This window comes from Phaseolus vulgaris, chromosome 11, assembly GCF_000499845.2.
Source record: "Phaseolus vulgaris cultivar G19833 chromosome 11, P. vulgaris v2.0, whole genome shotgun sequence".
Lineage (NCBI taxonomy): Eukaryota > Viridiplantae > Streptophyta > Magnoliopsida > Fabales > Fabaceae > Phaseolus > Phaseolus vulgaris.
This window is the reverse complement of record NC_023749.2, coordinates 14662476-14681243: the sequence shown is the minus strand read 5'-3', so window position 1 is coordinate 14681243 and position 18768 is coordinate 14662476. Positions and strand designations below refer to the sequence as shown.

Sequence of the window (18768 nt, the reverse complement as noted above, 5' to 3'; positions counted from 1 at the left end):
AATATAAAAAATAATTAATCACTATATTAACTAAATTAGATATTAATTTAGAGACTAAAAAATTATTTTTATCTAAAGTGATTTTTATTATTAATAAAAATTTATAAAGTAGTTTCTAAATTGATATCGAAATTAGAGCTACCTAAGTTTTAACTACTAATATTTTAGATTCTAAATTAATTTCTAGAAGACTAATAGAGACTAATTTAAAATATAAAGTAGTAAGTAGCTAAAAAAAATATTAATTTAGAATATAAAGTAATAAGTAGTTAAAAACTTAGTAGCTAATGGTTAGATATTTATTTAGAAACTATTTTATAAAATTTATTAATAATAAAAATTAATTTATATACCAAATAATTTTTAGTTTATAAAATGGTTTCTAATTTAATCAAATAATAATTAATTATTTTAATTTTTAAAATTAGTTTCTATTTAATAATTTTCTTATATTGAAAATATGAGCATGTTAGCATTACAACCAAGTTTTAGTGTTGCTATGTTTGAGCATAAAGTTGACCATGATGAAAAAAAAAGGAAAAACTCCTTTATAGTTTGAGTTGTTGGATATTATGCTTAATATTTACTAGCAACACATGTACTTCAAGAGAATTGATTCAATTCAAATAGAAGATATAACTTTGAGAAGGAAAAATAAAGCATGATTTACCCTCTTTTTTTTTTTTCTCCTTACTTTATCTCTTTGGAAAGTTATTTTAAAATTACAAAAATTGATTGATGAGTGAAACATATCACTCTTCTCCACCCTAAAGTTCACAATGGTTTTCTAAAGGAAATGTAGCTTTTAAGGTGTGTGGCTACTCTTTTGTAGAGAGTATCAAAAGGAAAATTTTGGCAAGGTCAATTTGGTCCAGGGATATTCCACATTTATGAAAATTAAAGAATGTGTAAAACAAAATCCTCTAGACCATGGTAGACACTGATACACAATCAAACAAAGCCTCATTTGGACTATTTTTATTTTTTTTTAACAACGCTTTTCTTTTTAAGAAATAGAACCCCTGCACGCACCATTCTTTTTCTTTCTTCTTTCTCCCTCCATCTCTCCCTTCTACCTTCTCTTTTAATTTCTCACTCCATACCTCATCTATTTTAGAATCTGATCATACCACGCTTTAGAATCTGATCATACCACGCTTTAGAATCTGATCATACCACGCTGTAGCTGAGAAGTTAATGAATATTTCTACCCGATCAGATTTTCAAACAGAGTAAGTTCATTTTTACTCTAAATATCCTTTGTTCTCTGTTTCTCCTTAGGATTTAGTCATCAATCTTGGTGGGGTCAGTTGAGAAGTTTAATCCTCTCAACTTATTCTATTATATATTGAATTTTTGTTCTGTTTGGATAATTTGCATTAGGCCCGTAAATCTTGAAGTTTATCCAGACTGTGGGGAATAAAATTCTAAAAGTTGCTTGTAAAGCAAGCAATTGAGGTAAGGGAAGCTAAATTTAATTTTTAATAGAACCCTAGGCTAGAAGATCTGGATCCGGAAGGGACGTGGTCCCAATATTCAATTTCTCTTGCAGGGATGTTGTGTGTTTATATATATTGGGTTGTTGTTTATATATTATTTAAATTTGTGGAAATAGGTTTTGATGATTTAGTATTAAAGTGTTATTTTTTATGTCAAATAGACTTTTGAATATTGTGGATCACTTTTTGAATGATATTGTATGACGAAATGGCATGGAATTGAATTCATACATTTGGGATACTGTATGGACTGATGTTTGTTGTGTATTAAGTATTGATGCCTATGTGGTAACAGAGATCTCCGAGCTTCACTGATGATCTAAGTCACATAGACTAAGATATCAGGTGGTGAGAAGCTGATGGAGGAGTTCATGCACACCGTGACATATGAGATGCACGACTTGGGTTGTATTGAACTTACCCTGATCCTTTTTGTTGTATTCGCTAGTAATCTTTGGATCAGGTGTTAGTCTTTGGTAGGACTTACTTAATACGGGTCTTTCGGAAGACGTTGTTTGTTTTATATTCTGAATGTGTAGATTCATGTGAGATCTATGTGATTGTTTTATTGTTGAGATTTAAAGAAGATTGAATAATTTGAGAAATTGATCATGTAACTTGGTTTTCTCTTTTGATTTAATTGTGTATATTATAAAATTCTATTTTCACTAGCTTACCCTTGCTTTTCTTGTTGTGTTTGAACTGCGATGACTGTACTACGTACACAAGCAGATGATATTACAGGTGTTTGAGGATCTGAAGAGCTTTAGGGTGTTGATTTTGAAACTTATATTATAAATATTTGTATTTCTATATGTCTTAATCATGTATTAGGAATGTTTTGAAAAACTTTATGCTTGTATAGAAATATGTAGAACCTGTATTGTAATAGTTAGATGTTACTTTCCGGGGTGTTACACTTAATGGTATCAGAGTGGTTCATCCTTAGGGTAACTTGAGGGTAGTGGGTTTATTGTGTTTCTCCTGCGTGTAGATTTTTGTTTAAGTTTAGCTTTAAGACTTAGCTAAAAGTTTCTAATTTGATGTTTAACAAAGCTGTTTTCTTGAAATTTTGTTTGTGCTTGAGTCAAATTAGTTGTTATGAACAAAGATGAAAGTATTAAGAATGAAAAGAATCTTGATAGAGTGGTGAGGGTGCACACTCATGACTGGATCGAGATTATTTTCTATCTTAATTCTAAATAGCTAAAGTACATTTCAAAGATAAGTTTTGATTGGTTTTTACTTCTTTCGTATGATTATTTCTTTGAAGTTAATTTGTCTTAAAGATGTAGTTAGAAAATTTTAGTAATTTCTAACCCAATTTTTTATGTGCTTAGTAGATGGCACGTAGACCACCTACTCCTCCTCCACCAGTAGATATGCCCAACTTAGTTCGGCAATAGAGATGATGGCAACAACCTTGCAACAACAGAGTGCTACTATGACACAACAACATCAAGCCGTCCTTCATCAATTAGAAACAACTAGATTAGCAGCTGAAACATCTCAGCTTCATCAACAACCTCATACCTTTAGTCTGGAGGATTTTCTGAGACACAATCCACCCAAGTTTAATGGGAAGGTAAATCCAGATGAACCAGACCAGTGGGTGAGAGACATAGAAAGAATCTTTGAAGCTACTCAATGTCCTGAAGAGAGAAAGTTATCCTATGTCATTTATGTACTAACTGAAGAAGTTGAATTATGGTGGATAGACATTAAGCAAATGATGGAAGACAGAGGAGAAGATGCCACTTGGAAAAACTTTAAAGTAAGATTCCTAGAGGAGTATGCAAAAGAAATTGAATTCTTGAATAAAGAATTTTAAAAAAACTAAAATTCTGAAAAAATTATTGATTTGATTATTTAAAATTATCAAATTTAAAATTCATCCTAACAATCTAGAATTTAAAACTATTCACAATCCATCATCTTTCACATATGAAATAACATGTTCGTTCTAAAATAAGGAGTTGAATAGAAATATAAAAAAATTTCACATTAATTATATTAATTAATTAAAAAATTAAAACTCAAAATTGGTTATTTAGTTATAAACAATTTTATTTCCTTTTAGTAAAAGTGAGTTAAGTTTAACCTTTATAGTTTGTTCATCAATAAAACAAAATAAAATCTTATTTAAGACCTTATACAATAGCAAAATTAGTAATGAAAATGATATCAAATAATACATAAATATAAATCACAGATTTTGTGTGCAAGTTACATATCCATCTACTTATTATTATTAACAATACCACTTATACCTTCACATATTAATATTTGAATTCGGTTTTGAGTTGGTCAAAGATTTTTTTTTGTCACTAATTACTGTGTTATTATAAAAATAATACTATACAATTCAAATAGTGTGTTAGTTTCTTCATTAATTTATAAATTAAAAGTTTGAATATTGGTAATTATATTCAAAATCAAAATTAAATCAAAATCGAATTTGAATTTTCTTCCATATAAAATATATAGTATTGTCGAATTGAAGAGAGATATTTTTTATCTAATAAAACCAGAAAAAAATAAGGTGGATTTGTTATATTTGCTAAGATTAATTTCTTTTCTCCATTATTTATAAAAATATTAATTTGACATAACTTTTATTATGAATGCAACCTGCAAGTGTGCAACAAACAACTCAACTAAACTAATGTGACATCGATTCACGCAAACAACTGAGAGGACTTAATCACAGTACAGAATACCATCAATGAAGATAGGTTTATTCTTATGTTTGCATTTATTGTTAAATAGAAAAAAAATAGGAATATTTGTTGCGATTCTTTGGTTTTCAAAATAAAATGTATTTGGCAAAAAAATCAATTTTAATATATTTTTACTTTTATTTTAAAATAAAATATTTATAAATTTAGCTTCTAGTTTTTAAAATAAAACTTATTATATTTCCCTTATCATCCTGGTTAATTCTACTCTCATAATATTATCATTATCCACAGCAACATAGTGATTTGTCAATTTTTATTATTGCAGACTTTTATACTTCTAAGCACGGTTTATAAACATTCTGTAAATCAATGTTAACACGACTACAAAAATTTAGCTTGAAATTAAAAAATTAAGACCACCCTAAATTAAAAGTTAAAACTTGTTTATAGTTTTTTTAAAAATTGATTCTCAAGTATAATTAAAGATTAGTCATGTTTTTAAATAGAAATAGAAATTATTTCCTGCAAATTGTGTTCTTAGAACGTTATTAATATGAAAAAAAGAGATTATTGATATGATTATTAATATCAAAGTTATACCCTCACAAGAACCAAAAAGGAATCTGAAAGGTTTAACAAAGTCAAAGTAGTAACTTACAACCCCAGAAAACACCTTAGTAAATAGCTGGACACACATCATCCCATTTGGCACACATGCTTCATACCTTTAACTGGAAGTAACAGTTTGTTTGTGCTAATTTTTTGCATTCAAACACTAAGTAACTGATAGAATAAATTTATCAAATTTATAGTTTTAAGGAACATAATGCTGATAACATATCATAAAATAATGTTAAAATGAGTGATCGATAACAAATACCAAGGTAGTATTTTTATGTATGAGGGTGTAATAGTCAAAACGAGGAGAGCATGGAAAGAGAAAGAGGTTTCCCAGATGAAAGGTTCTGACACAATTTCCATACACACTCAACTTTGTGAACTCCGTAACCTCAGATATGAGTAGGTGGCACCTTCTTTTTGCATGACAAGCAATCCAAAATCTGAACTCTTCAAGAAGAGAGAAGAGAGAGAACTCACTTCATTTATCATTGTTCCTTTCCAAGGACAGAAAAACATAGAAGTCATTCATATTTGATGGTGTTTTTGAATATACATTCTTCATCATCATCATCACCACTCTGAGAGAGATGGCTAACAACAAGGGGGTGCATAGCAGCAGTGGAGGGAGTCACAGAGGGAGGCCTTATGCGCTGATATGGCTGATCACATTTGGGGCTGCACTGCTTGGGGTGATGGTGCTTCACAAGCTCAGAGAGAGGCGCATCTATACCCTTCTAGTCAAAGAGAAAGATCATCAGATTCTTGCTCTTCAGCTTCTCTTTCAGGTCACTAACTCTTCTCAGTTTCTCTTCTCCATACCCCTTACACCCCTCTCTCTTCTTCACTTCTCTTCCTTACTTTTGCGTGTCATTCTCTTGTCACAACACGTAAGGAGCCACATGCAATAAAAAAATATATAAAAGCTTCCTTAAGAACACACACTCACTTTTTATTAACTTACTTGTTAAAAATGAAAGTGGGTTTGAATCATGTAACTTTAACTTGATGAGCTTGAACAACTTCAATGCATTTCTGAAAGATACATCGAAAATTCAAGAAAAGATTATATTGGGAGTTGAGGAAATGGTGAACCTATGGTTTCTAATTTGTCAATTCTCAATATGGAGTCGGTTGATGATCATTTAATCAAAATTTTACCTTATATAACACCAGAAATCAATGTTTTGCGTTATTTTGGGTTAATTGTCGAAAGGTTGTCTAGGATGAAATATGGTAATGTTGTTTGGATTTTCAAGATTCTTTTGATTCAATTCTGAAAAATGTTAGGTTGGTAGTAAAGTGGATTAAAGTCCTGCTGAGATAAACTTTTATACAGGAGAAGGAAACAAAAAGAGAGATAAAAAGAGTTTCTTCTTAATGTGGTGAGAAATGTTAAATGAAAAGAAATTCTATAAAAAAAATGAAGTGCATAGATTACATATGGAGAAGTTAAATATATTTTATTTTCTCATTTTTCTCCTTGGAAGTACTTCAGGAGAAGTTAATCCATAAAGTTTTAATTTAGAACAACACTCTGTTACCTTAATCATACAGAAGGAAAAAGATCGCAGCAAGGAGTTGAGAGGAAAGAACGAAGAGATGAAGGGGAAGATATACGGCCTGAGAAGTCAGAAGATGGAGTTGTCTAGAACAGTTGTGGAGATGCAATCCACCCTGGATTCACTGAAAGATGAGCAGAAACTGATGGAAACAGCATTTGAGGAGCAGCAGAATGAGCTGAGATTGATGCAAGAAAAGGTGGGCGATGTGGACCAGGGAAGCTCTCAGATAGTAGCATTAAGAGAGAATGTTAAGCATAAGGAAGCAGAGATAGAAGACTTGAAGCGCCGTCTTGAAAGCTCAGTTAATGGTCATCCAATCACCTTTCCTCAAATCGTGGCAGCAAATGGAACAATGCAAGCCCAAAATGAGTCTGAGAAGGAGGAAGATTCCAGTGAATCTGCCAAACATGAGGGTGATGACAATGACGATGCAATTAAAAGTGAATTAACCAAGTCCAAAGATGGGGGTGTTGCAACTGAGATAAAAGATGAAATTTGGACTGAAGGGGAGATTGGAAAGGCAAACGAAGACCCACAAAACGATGGTGGTGGTGCGGCAAAATATATTGATGATGCCGAAGTGGGGTATGGGAGAGAGAAGAAAGCAGTGAGAGAAGAACATGCAGGAGAAGTAGAGAAAATTGCAGATGGTGGAGGTCAGGTGAAGCAATTGGCTTGGATGAAGAGGAAACATGGCCATGAAAGAAGAGCAAAGGGGAAGCGCTGGAGAAGCACTGTGAATAGTAGTTTAATGGAGAACAATGTGGTTTCTGATAATCACATGGGCAATAGAAAGGTTTATAAAGATGAGGCTAAAGGTAGCAGAGTTGGGAAAGTCTATAATGAGGAAAATTTTGCAAGGGAGGATGAGCGAAGGAACAAAAATAGCACAAGAAAAGATAAGTCACAGGGCAATTTGTTAAAGCCTGGTCGCGAAGATGGCAATGTCATGAAAGTGTATAATAGAAAACACCAGGTCACATTTAGTGGTACTAACGTATACCCAGATAATCAGAGACTGGACGAGATGAAACAGTCAGAAGTGCATGAACAGAGTCTTCTCCAACAAAACTGGATCAAGAGACATATAAAAAATGCTGACAAGAATGCAGGACAAACAAAAACTAAAGTGTTATTTGAAGGGCCAAAAGAATTAGAAGAGATTTTGCATGTACAAAAGCAAAATGAAGATGGGATTGACATTGGCCATGATGATGATGAGGACGGTGATGATGATAATTTTAAGAAATCCCATTCTGAATTTCAAGATGAAAATAATGATTACAAGGAAGAGTCAGAATATCAGCCTGGTTTGTAATTAAGCTATATTCTATATTTTCTCTATCCATCCATAGAATAGGGAGTGTGACTGCTTGATATCCTTTTTCAAGGTCTGTATCAAAGCATGTCTGTCCAGTAGTAATATCAGAATATCGGAAATCATATTTTTCTTATTTATAGTTAATATATCTTTTAAATTCACTACCTAAAATTAGGCAAAGTAGTATAGTTAACCTTTGTTCAAATAGTAATGGTCTTGTAACATATCAACAATAGTGCATAATCACCACCCTACCTCTGCATAATTTCATTAACATGGACGATGAAACTGAAAACAAGTAGAGTACCATAATTTGCTAAATTTGCACGACCTAATAATACATGCAGAACTTCGTCATTTTACAGGGGCAACGAGATTGAAAACAGAATGTCATTGTTTAATTAAATTGCATGACCTATAAGATCTGCGCAACTAATTAATTTATCAAATATCGTATTTAGAAAAGATGACTATTTTGCTTGAACTAAACGAACTAGGCGTTGCTTTCGAGATGCAACGGAAGAAACACATTTTCCAACATAATTTTAGCTAAAAACGAAAGTATCTCAGCTCGTTAACTGATTTGGATTGGTGAACATTAGTTGAAAGTACATTGGCAAAGGGATACCGGTTATTACTCTTGTCGTGAAGGGTGATCCAAACATTGGCTTACACGAAATGAGAACTAACTTTCAACGTTAATAAACGTATTAGGCCCATTACGATCATTCAAGTATTCATAACTCGTGAGGCAGGAACATAACATAGCTTCCTCAGTAGTTAACGCAATGTCAGTAAAAGTATATGTTTGCAAATGAAAAGGAACGCAGAAATTTGCATAAACGAGTAAATAAAACTTAAATGTAACACATTGTTCTGGAAAAAGATCATCTACAGATATTCAATGTAGCCATAGATTAATGGATAACAGGCCAAAATATTTGTTTGCCATCAAACAAGACCGAGTCAGAAAAACTCGGGAAAGTCAGGGCACTAGATTATTACCAAGAACATTTTGCATTGTAAATATTCTCCAAAGCTCAGTGTGCTGCTTCTTTTACCAACTGCAAATATTGACAGCAGTCAGTGAAGGAGAACTAAAATCTTGACACCTTATAAACAAGATACAAATGAAATTAAAACCGTACACTGGTTCGCTGAACACCAAACTGGCCATCTAATATAATTAAGATTAAATTTCACTTGATGTGTTTACAACAAAACTGTTCTATAACGTAGTATATTTTTTTGTCAATATCACAAAACTCACCACCAGATCTAGAACCATGCTAGAACAATTTTTATAGCTGTAAATTAAATATTACAAGATACAAACAACAGCAGTTGAGAAATATAAATAACACCTGATCTGATCCATTGAAGTATTACACCCTCTTAACTTATCTGATTATTATCTAGCCTTACAATATTGCATACAAAAATAAACAGCCTTCAGCGACAACAAAGTAGGAAGTACCAAACTTTCAAATGAAAAACGCTACAGTTTATTCGGATTGAATAGAAATCCTGACAAAGCTGAAGTTTTATCATCGAAATTAAAATATCTCCATTCCAACTTAGAAGAATTTTCCCAAACTATGGATGTACTGAGCAGAACAAGTGCAAGAACTAAAACAATGCAAATATTTTACAATGGCATACAATTGGAAAGAACTCTTCTGAAAGATGGCAGAAACAGTATTGCATAACGAAGTTATAACAAACAAAGTCATACAGACCCATACTCAACAACAAGCACAGGAACTTAAAAATAATATCAGCACATATGTAGTAGTTGTGCAATGTCAAACCCAATTCACACACATACCCACTCATGTTAGATATTTGACAAACATTTTGAATACAACAACTTGCATTTAATAATTCTTTTACTATTACGTTTTATACTTCTGAACCAATACAAATGAGAGTATCATACATAATAATTACGTATTCTGGAGCATTTTATCAAGTCTACATACAATAACTTATGCTCATTTTCAAAAATCAATTATTTTTTCAATTTAAGATTTATGTTTTATGTAAAATGTTAATTCTATATTAATATTAGCAATAGCTATGAATTTTACAATTTCCATGTTTGTGTGGCATTTTGCACAATAAAGCAGTAATAAATAAACAGGAAAGTACCTCTTCTTTCTTGCCCTTGCCTCCTGTGAAGAGCTTGTATCCCCCATAGAACAGTAGTCCCCAGCCACTTAAAGAGATAATCACAAACTGCAGGCACAAATCAACCATCCCAGAGAATGTTCACACATTATTTTCAAATTCCAAAACAACAAACCAATCATCTCTTGGCAAAAATTAACAATTCAATTCCACTGGGTGCAGTAGATCTTCAAAACACAAGACAAGAGACTCACGTGTTCTTCCTTCCATTTAGACGGACTCATTGGGTCTGACCAGAAGTTAACTTTGGGAGGTCCATGGTGATCTACAACAATCAAGCATTAAATGATTAAATCCATTCCATTCAACATATTGCATTATACATAGACCTACAACACACAAAACTAATCCCCTTGGCAGAATACAAAAAAAAAAAAAAAACAACAAATATCAGTTGATTGAACAATAACAATATCAACACAATCAAAACAAAATGCTCCTGGTATTTTGGATTATCATGTTATTGGTGTGAAGTATTTATCGGTTTTATTGGTGACTACTCTTCGTCACGAAACATCTTTAATGCAGATTTGTCAGTTTTTTCTATGTACAATGCTCACCCCTAAGATCCTAGTTAAGGATCCAAACTCAAATCCACTCATACCACCGACAAATCGACAAAAAACTCATTGTTTTATTCCACCATCACGAGACATATAACCAAGATTGAAAACCTAGATTAGTTGAAACAAAGTTTGATTTATTTAAATATTTTTCATACCATTTCTCATCGTGAATACCCCTTATACAAGCCACATTTAAAAATGAATCAAAACTGTACATTCCAAATCTGATTCAACGTATTCCCATCAAATAACATTTCCCCACAGTGCCTTTCACATCACCTCGGAGTCCTAGGTTTTCGTAAAAAGTAAGGAAGGCACAAGAGAAAGCAAAACGAACAGCCCAGACGTTTCTAATTGGATGATCGAGAATGCATAAACTGAATCATGGGAATTTAAAGGAATGAAAAGAGAATAAAGGGAAGGGGTGAATTGAGAGAGAGAATTGGATGGGGAAAATTACCAGCTGCTCCGGCGAGACCACGGCGGTGGATGAGTTGAATGGGCGTCTTGGAAGAGGAAAGACCAACGCGGGTTAGGGATGCGGCTCCACGAGCAAAAGAGGCCATGGTTTGAGTTTGGTTGAGAAAGAGAGGGCACAGTGTTGTGCCGCTGTTGAAGCTATTATAGGACGGAAATGCCCAAAAGGGTGTTATTAAAACGGCACCGTATTTTTCTCATTTCCATTTTTGACTTTTGACTCTACTAAGGTCCTAAACTTCTCATAGAAATAAAATATATGAAGGAGCAAAAAATTGAATCCATATAGTTTGAACTTAAGAGAACATTTGTATAAGTTCAAGCATATAATTTGATTTTAAGTATTTTTTAAAATTATTTAATATCTGTTTGTAAATATTTATTTCAAAATAAGATTAAATAATATATACTTTAACAAATCAAATGATAATCCAATAAAACAATTACGTAGAAAGCTGCTTTCTTTTTAAAATAATTATATAAAATTTATATTTATCAGCGTGTTATTGTAAGTTTGTTGATAATGTTACTGCTTTGTGTGATGTTAAGTTTATATATTTTTTCTTTTGTGGAGTCTCAAATAGTTTTGTTGACAAAACAAATGTATAATAGCAATATCACTTAGAGTATCTTAATTGGGGTGGATTAATAATTAAAATTTATTTAAGAAGATTTTTTATTGCATAACTTCTTGCATTAAAATTATTTTATAAATTTAGAATTATGATCATGATTTCTCACGTACTTGAATATAAAATACTTACTTAGTTATCTTATAAATCAATTAATATAATTAGTTGTAATCTTATTGTTTCCGTCGGTTGACTCGAAACGTCTTCGTGCGTCTACGTCACACAAACACTCAAAGTCTTTGCGTTTGCTGTTGTGGTCCCTGTAATGAACACCTGAAACACAAAGACAATGGGCGCCCTAACGGCTGTTTACACTCCGACGCTCAAGTCAATACTGGGGCTAGGAAACACCGAAAACTGTATATTCTTGCTACTGTGTGTGTGTTCACGGCGCAAGAGGATTCTCCCCTCGCCAAGTTTGTTAACTTACTATTTATAGACTGAAACTAGGGTTTCCTGTTACCTGAAATGGGCTTTTCTGATGAGCGGGCTCAACACTGTCGTTACCTTACTCTTAGGATAACTTAGTGCGTGGGGTCCCTAACTGGAGTGCAACCTCTGACGGGATGACCACCTGGATGCCTCCTCATGCACCTGATCTCTGGGGTTACTCGCCTCTGAGAGTGCCCTAGTTGTTCACGTATCATGCATGCAGCTCGCCCCTGATCGTGGCCCTTCCTGACTATATCCTTCTAGTGGCTTCTATACTTTGTGTCACGCCTGAATGCGCCGTCCACTCTACATGCATGGGCACTCGTGATTTAGGCTCCTCCCTTACTGATAACTGGTGTGTGATCTGGGATCCACTTCTCGTGGGCCATCTCTACTGTTTGGATCTCCGATGCCCGACCTCTCCACACTGTTTAGCGGCAAGTCGGTACATCCTGATGACCGATGTCTGACCACCATCGGCTTCTTGGCGCACGTGTTTTGCGAGATACTGGCCCGCGCTGCTCGTGGGACTCGCTTACGTGGCACCAACATTACTAGTGGTTAGTCAACTCTCGGAGACTGGTCGGTACACTTATATATTTAAATAATTAGTAATTGGGTATAAGAGAAAATTCTATCTATATGACCTGCTCTCACTATTACAACATTTTAATAGGATAAAAGATATCACATATTCATTAAACGAGAAAGACAAATAATTATATACTAGCAAAAATACGGGTTAACATTTTTTTTTATAATTTATATATATAGTTATGTTTAATATTAAAAATGAATAAACAATATTATTATTTGTACACTTTATATTAAAGGTGGTAATGCGGCACGGGTCACATGGGTCACTACTTAAAAGTGCGAGGTGGACTCACTACTCTAGTCCGCTGACCCACTTTGGCCCTTCCCACATAACCTGCAACCCGTGCAGGCCAACAGCGGGGCAGGACAGATTGGTTCGTTGGCCCGCATAAATAAAATAATAATTATTTAATTATTTTTGTTAAAAAATATCATACCCCATTTATCCATTATTGTAGTGTGACCTTTATTTTATTTTATTTTAAAAAAATTGGATTTAATGTACTAAAAAATGAATGTTTTATTTTAATCATCTAACGGAGTTAGTACTAAAGCTGACATTGGATTTAGTTTTAAGTTAAGTCTTATATCTAAAATTTGTTAATAAAAGAATAATATAAAGAAAAGGTTTCAGTAGGATAGTTAAAAAATTAGTCATCTTTGACTTGTTGGAAGGGTCGGTCGAGCCCTTGTCGGAACGGGCACCCAAGCCCTTAGTCGCGTCTAGCGCATCGATGCTGGGACGCCCTTTCCTCTTGGCCCGTTTTCGGAAGCCATCCAACACGTCGGCATCAGCTGGGCACTCTTAATTCATAATTTCTCCAAAAAAATAACAAGTGTTAGCAAGCAACTACAAGACCGACCGACAAAAAAAAGTAAAGTGTCATACCCTTAACGGTCGCCCATCACGCCGATTCGGTATAAGCACCGATCAACTTCCTAGTGAGAAGCTTCCTCGAGAGTGTGTAAAAGAGCGAGAGAATCTCTAGCTCATCGGCACCCCCCATCGGCTTCGGCCACTCCTTAAAGTCACGAGGCTGGCTAGTCCAGTAGAGGGGAAACCGGGACCGACCAGTCTCGTCAAAGAAATAGGTCGTCGCCTCCGACCGAATAACAACCTTAACAAACCTCTCTTTAACCTTTTATAAGAGACGGTGAAAGAATTGAAAAGAACACTCCCTGACCGACCAATCAAGGAGTGCCAAGAAACAGGTTGGGCGGGGTGAGAAGTATAGTAAGAGAGAAAGGAAGAAGGAGAAGGGTGAAGGCGTAGGGCGTCACCTAACAGACGAAAGGCCTGAATGGACACCCAAGTGTTTAGATGAATCTGGGTGGGAGCCACATTGAGCGACCAAATGACGCCCATTGTAAACTCGTCAAAAGGCAAAGAAACATGCAAGTCTGAGAAGAGAAAAACATACATGTAGAAGAAGGGGGACCTGTACCTGGTCTCCCCATACAAACACTCTCGGTGGACGAGCATGGCTCAATGCCAAAGAAGCTAGAATGCCCGCCCGCCTTTAAAACCGGTCACTTATCCAAAAACTTGGATACAGAAGCCTCGGTCGAATAGGTAGACGAGATCCCAACCACCTTAGGGTTTACCCAGCTAAGACCCACCAGAGGAACATCTTGCAGGGGAGAGCCCAACCGGTCAACAAAATTGGTCGGGTCATCCCCCTAACAACCTCTACCTGGAGTGGCACGCAAAGAGTCGGTTGTAGAGGACCCAGAAGAAGACGACAAAGAAGAAGAGGACGAAAACGAAGGACGGGCAACAGGAGGAGAAAGGGGACCAGAAGAAGATGTGGGTCGAGACAAGGTCGACATGACTAACCTCAAAACAAAGTCGAAGACCGGGACAGAGCAGGAGGGCGAAAGAACACTCAGTTATCAGAACACTCAAACAAAGAAGTAGCATAGTACCTTGCCACTGTTGGAACCACTATTTATAGGACCCAAGGGCCTCAAAATACGAAACGTCGAAACGATCTCAACCGTTAGATCTCCCAGATCCAACGGTTCACAATGATTCACGCCCAAAAAACCCCTCATTAATGCGGGTCACGTCATGCCACTTGAGGTCATGTCATACCTCGGGAAGACCAACAATCACTCACCAAATAAGAACCGACCAACACCTGTCATCAAAGACTCATTGGATCCATCCATCCTCGAGCTTGGGGGGGCAAGTGTACCGCCATGGACCGACCAGTCACTAACATGACTCGGTCTCCCTGACCAAGTTGAGCGAGACCCTCACGGTCAGTCAGACCGGCCGACACACTAGATCCATTAACGCTCAAACCAAGGTCAGTGAAGTTATGCTATCATTAAGAATTAGGTAATACAACCGTAAGTGTGATCCATTCCACTAATCAAGCCCAATAAGATAAGCCCATTAAAATAATATAAATAGCGCACATTCCAAGAAGAAAGGTACGTCATTATCATTGTACACTCTAGAGTGCCAAATACCCTATTTACTGACTTGAGCATCGGAGTGTCTTCTGCAGGTATCTCCCCCATTTGACATTCACCCGAGACTGAGAGACCAAGAGCCGAAGGCATAACGCGAAGGCCAGAAGGATTGTAGTAAAGCTTTAGTAATTTGCTCGAAGAAAGGAAGAAGAAGAAGCCTTCAATAGTTCTCTAGGTCACATCTTCCTAACAGGAACAAATAATAAATTAAATTTATCTAATTTTTTATTTTTTTATTAAATTTATAATATTAAAAACATATATTAAAATTATTATTTATTAAAAAATTATAAACATATATTTCATATATGATTTTAAACGGTATATTTCATATACGAATTCTTTGAATTTATTTTTAATTTTATATATTATAAAATAAAAAAAATGTATATGGGATATACGATTTGTAATCATAATCGTATATCACATACAATTTTATTTTCTTTTAAATTGAAAACGTGGTTGAGGATTTAGTATTCAATAAATGTATATTGGCAATTTATTCATGTATCAGTCGGATTTTGGACGACCGAATACCGAGTCAAATAACGTTTACAACATAATAAATACATAATAAAGGAGCAGTTACAACTGAATTTGAATGAGTCAAGAACACGTTCCGAGATACTTGGGTAAGTATCTCAAGGTAACAAGATAAACTGAAGGATACACTCCCATGATTTTAGGGAACCACTACACACGTCCTGGTGAACTGGTTATCTAGCTCACAGAGGTAAGGGCCTAAGTCAACCTATAAATAGAACTTCTGAAGGGAGGAAAATGTATGTTTCTCATGTCTTACTAGAACACACCAAAAATACTAGTACTGACTTGAGCGTCGGAGTGCAATCGCATGTACCCGACCGGCGGAGCACGCACAGGGAGATGAAAAACTTCAAGGAACTAGGAGACTACCGACACATCAGCAAATTTTGTACCCAATGGACAGGTATTACCTGGTCCCCATCATCCGTACAGGTACAATTCATTTTCAGATAATTTATTTTATCCATTTTAGAAAATTCTAAAAAATATAATACTAGTTAAAAAAACCATAATATTGTAAGTAATAAAAATAATTCACGTATAGGTGAAGTAACCGCCTTTTTAAAGCATTTATATATGATAAAGTCACAATAAATATATAAATATAGTGTATTCTGTAAATTATTTTAAAGAAGTTATTTTGATTGATAGTGTTATTCATATATCTAAGTAATAAAAATAACTTATAAAAATAGTGATTGATAATTTTTTATTTTGGATTTGCAATTATATTTTTATTATGTTTTGATGAATTTTTATACAATTTAAAATGTGTATTCATATTGTTTGGAACAACTTTATTGCCTTAACTGATTCACATCCAGATTCAAAAGGCACCAAAGATGTCACTGAAACTTCGAGTTGTTGTGCTCCTATGAAAAACAATCTTGGAGATGAAGAGAGTGAGCATCATTCATGTCACTAGTGCAGAAACATAAAACAAATGCGGCTATTTCGAATTTATAAATGCGGCTTTGTAGCCGCATTTGATCAACACGCACTTGTAAATCAAGAAATATAAATGCGGTTATATAGCTGCATTTTTAAATACCATTTACAAGTGCGGTTATTTGCTTTAACCACACTTGTATATGCCAAATCATTAAAAAAAAATTAAAAATTTTAAAACATCGTCAATCTTGTGTGAAGCCAACGTTGATGAAGAGTCACGGGAGCGCCAACAACGGTGGCGGCAGCAGAAGCGACGGCGGACAGGGAAGCAGCAACGGAGCAAACCAAAAAATCCACAAGAAATCACGAAGACAATGAAAGAGTACTAAGCAATGCGAGAAACCAAACAATGTAAGAAAAACGAATGTCAGCCAACGAAACAGTGCTTCGAGACCACCAATGCAAGGAAAAAAACATATATAAGAAAAACGAAAAAACATTTATGCATATATTTGTGAAGATGAAGAGGAAGAAAGAGAGTTCAAGAAACTTACATTGCACAAATGGAATGCAGATGTAGCAGAAGGAGACGAATTCAGAGTGCGAACGCGAAACGAAGGCAAAGACGAGAAATAAAGTTTGAAATTGTGTGTGGCGCGCTTCAAAATTTAGGGTAAAAAAGGATTTACGAATGCGGTTTAAATCAAAGAATTTTGATTTACGAATGCGGTTATTTGAATAGCCGCATTCGTAAATCAAAGCACTTAATTTACGAATGCGGTTATTTGAATAACCGCATTCGTAAATCAAAATAATTTCAAAAATGCCACCGCATTTTTTACGAAAGCGGGTAGCGCAAAAGCCGCACTAAATAAAGCGTATCCTTTTCTTCTTTTTGCACTAGTGTGTGGAACTGCTGGATGGGAAGGGATGACATAAGAAGCAGGTAAATGAATGAAACAATAGGTGATGAAGATGGATGAAGATGGATGAAAAAGAAGAATTTACGATTACAAATTTGAAGTTGGAAAGAGAAGCAAAGAGGATGGATGATTTGGTTGACTATAAATACTATTTTGTGTGTAACTTTTGGGGTTTGAAACCATAAAATATAGAACTACAATTAATAAATAGGGAAGTGGGAAGTGGGAGGTAGAAAGTTTTTAAAGAAGTTATCCTTAGTTTTTTAAGTATAGAAAAAGTGTACCAAAAAAAAAAAGAAATAACGATAACTTTTGAGATAAAACAATAAAATAAAATATTTGTGTAAGGATGAAATAAAAAAAAATAGTGTACAGAATTCTCATTATATATTATTATAGATAAATGTCTACAACAAAAACATTAACTTCATATCATTTTTAGTAATATTTATATTTTTTTCATTATTTTCTTATTCATTTATTGATTTTGATGTTATTTATAAGTAGACATTCGTTCTTAATCTTCATCGCCATCTATGCTCAGAAAAATTAAATATCTTAACTTCATGAGAATTTTGACCTTAAGACATTTGTTGTTCATTATGAAACTTTGGTAAAACTTTTTCTATCATATAAATAAAAGATTTTTCACTCTTTTCTAAATCATTTATCAAGAAGTTTGATAAATATGAGAAATTTCTGAAAAATTGATAATGGTATATTGGTTCTAATACTTCCATGTTTCCAAGTTACAAACATGTGTTGTGACTTTATTAGGTATCAAGATCATGAAGAAAATTTTCTCTTTTTTATTTATATTCCAACATCAAGTCTGCTGGTTGGTCAACCATCTCTGAATAAACTAAGAGTGGTAGTGTCACAATTCACTTTAAAATCAAGTATCTTACTACATATGGCAAGGTTGGGACTTCAAGTTCATCAACACATTGCACTAAAATGTTACAAAAGAAGTCTTAGGAATCATCAAATATACATTGTCAATGAATATATACGAGAAATGGATGAGTTAGACCTCCAAGGTGTTGAACCAAGTGGTGTTCAAGCTTTGAAGAATCCAAACCCTTTGAAGGATGTTGAAGCCTTGGTTGTGCTTGCTGTTGTTGTGCTGTCCTAGATAGGTTCTGGGGTAGATGAGTATTGTAATCCACCTCTTGATTGAATCCAAAGCATAGACATTCTCAATCTTTTTGAAAGAAAAATGTTTTTCAAACTAAGTTACAAACAACCAATTGTTTTGTCGAAACAACCGATTGTTTATACTTAGATGTTTTTAGAAAACATTGAAAACTGTTTTTCAAATGGTTGAGTTGTTAAAACCAAAACAACCG

General features: G+C 34.3%; 2 protein-coding genes across 2 annotated transcripts; one reads left to right on the top strand and one right to left on the bottom strand.

The window, feature by feature from the left end:
• The first annotated feature begins 5014 nt into the window (after positions 1-5014).
• On the top strand, positions 5015-7828 carry LOC137820462 (uncharacterized). The gene is made up of 2 exons (XM_068624574.1): positions 5015-5586; positions 6356-7828. The coding sequence occupies exons 1-2, from the start codon at positions 5389-5391 to the stop codon at positions 7679-7681; spliced, it is 1524 nt and encodes a 507-aa protein (XP_068480675.1). The 5' UTR covers positions 5015-5388; the 3' UTR covers positions 7682-7828.
• A 671-nt stretch (positions 7829-8499) lies between these two features.
• Positions 8500-11081, bottom strand: LOC137820470 (uncharacterized). The gene is made up of 4 exons (XM_068624586.1): positions 10901-11081; positions 10069-10139; positions 9836-9922; positions 8500-8748 (listed from the first exon to the last, which is right to left on the bottom strand). Exons 1-4 carry the CDS (start codon positions 11004-11006, stop codon positions 8725-8727), a joined length of 288 nt encoding a protein of 95 aa, XP_068480687.1. The 5' UTR covers positions 11007-11081; the 3' UTR covers positions 8500-8724.
• Positions 11082-18768: the final 7687 nt, after the last annotated feature.

Bases quoted from the DNA above. Each gene is read 5' to 3' on its own strand.
- LOC137820462 (XM_068624574.1), top strand. From the start codon at position 5,389: ATGGCTAACAACAAGGGGGTGCATAGCAGCAGTGGAGGGAGTCACAGA. The intron at 5,587-6,355 runs GTCACTAACTCT...TTAATCATACAG, and splicing joins CTCTTCAGCTTCTCTTTCAG to AAGGAAAAAGATCGCAGCAA.
- LOC137820470 (XM_068624586.1), bottom strand. From the start codon at position 11,006: ATGGCCTCTTTTGCTCGTGGAGCCGCATCCCTAACCCGCGTTGGTCTT. The intron at 10,140-10,900 runs GTAATTTTCCCC...TGATTGTTGTAG, and splicing joins TGGTCTCGCCGGAGCAGCTG to ATCACCATGGACCTCCCAAA. The intron at 9,923-10,068 runs GTGAGTCTCTTG...TTGTGCCTGCAG, and splicing joins CTAAATGGAAGGAAGAACAC to TTTGTGATTATCTCTTTAAG.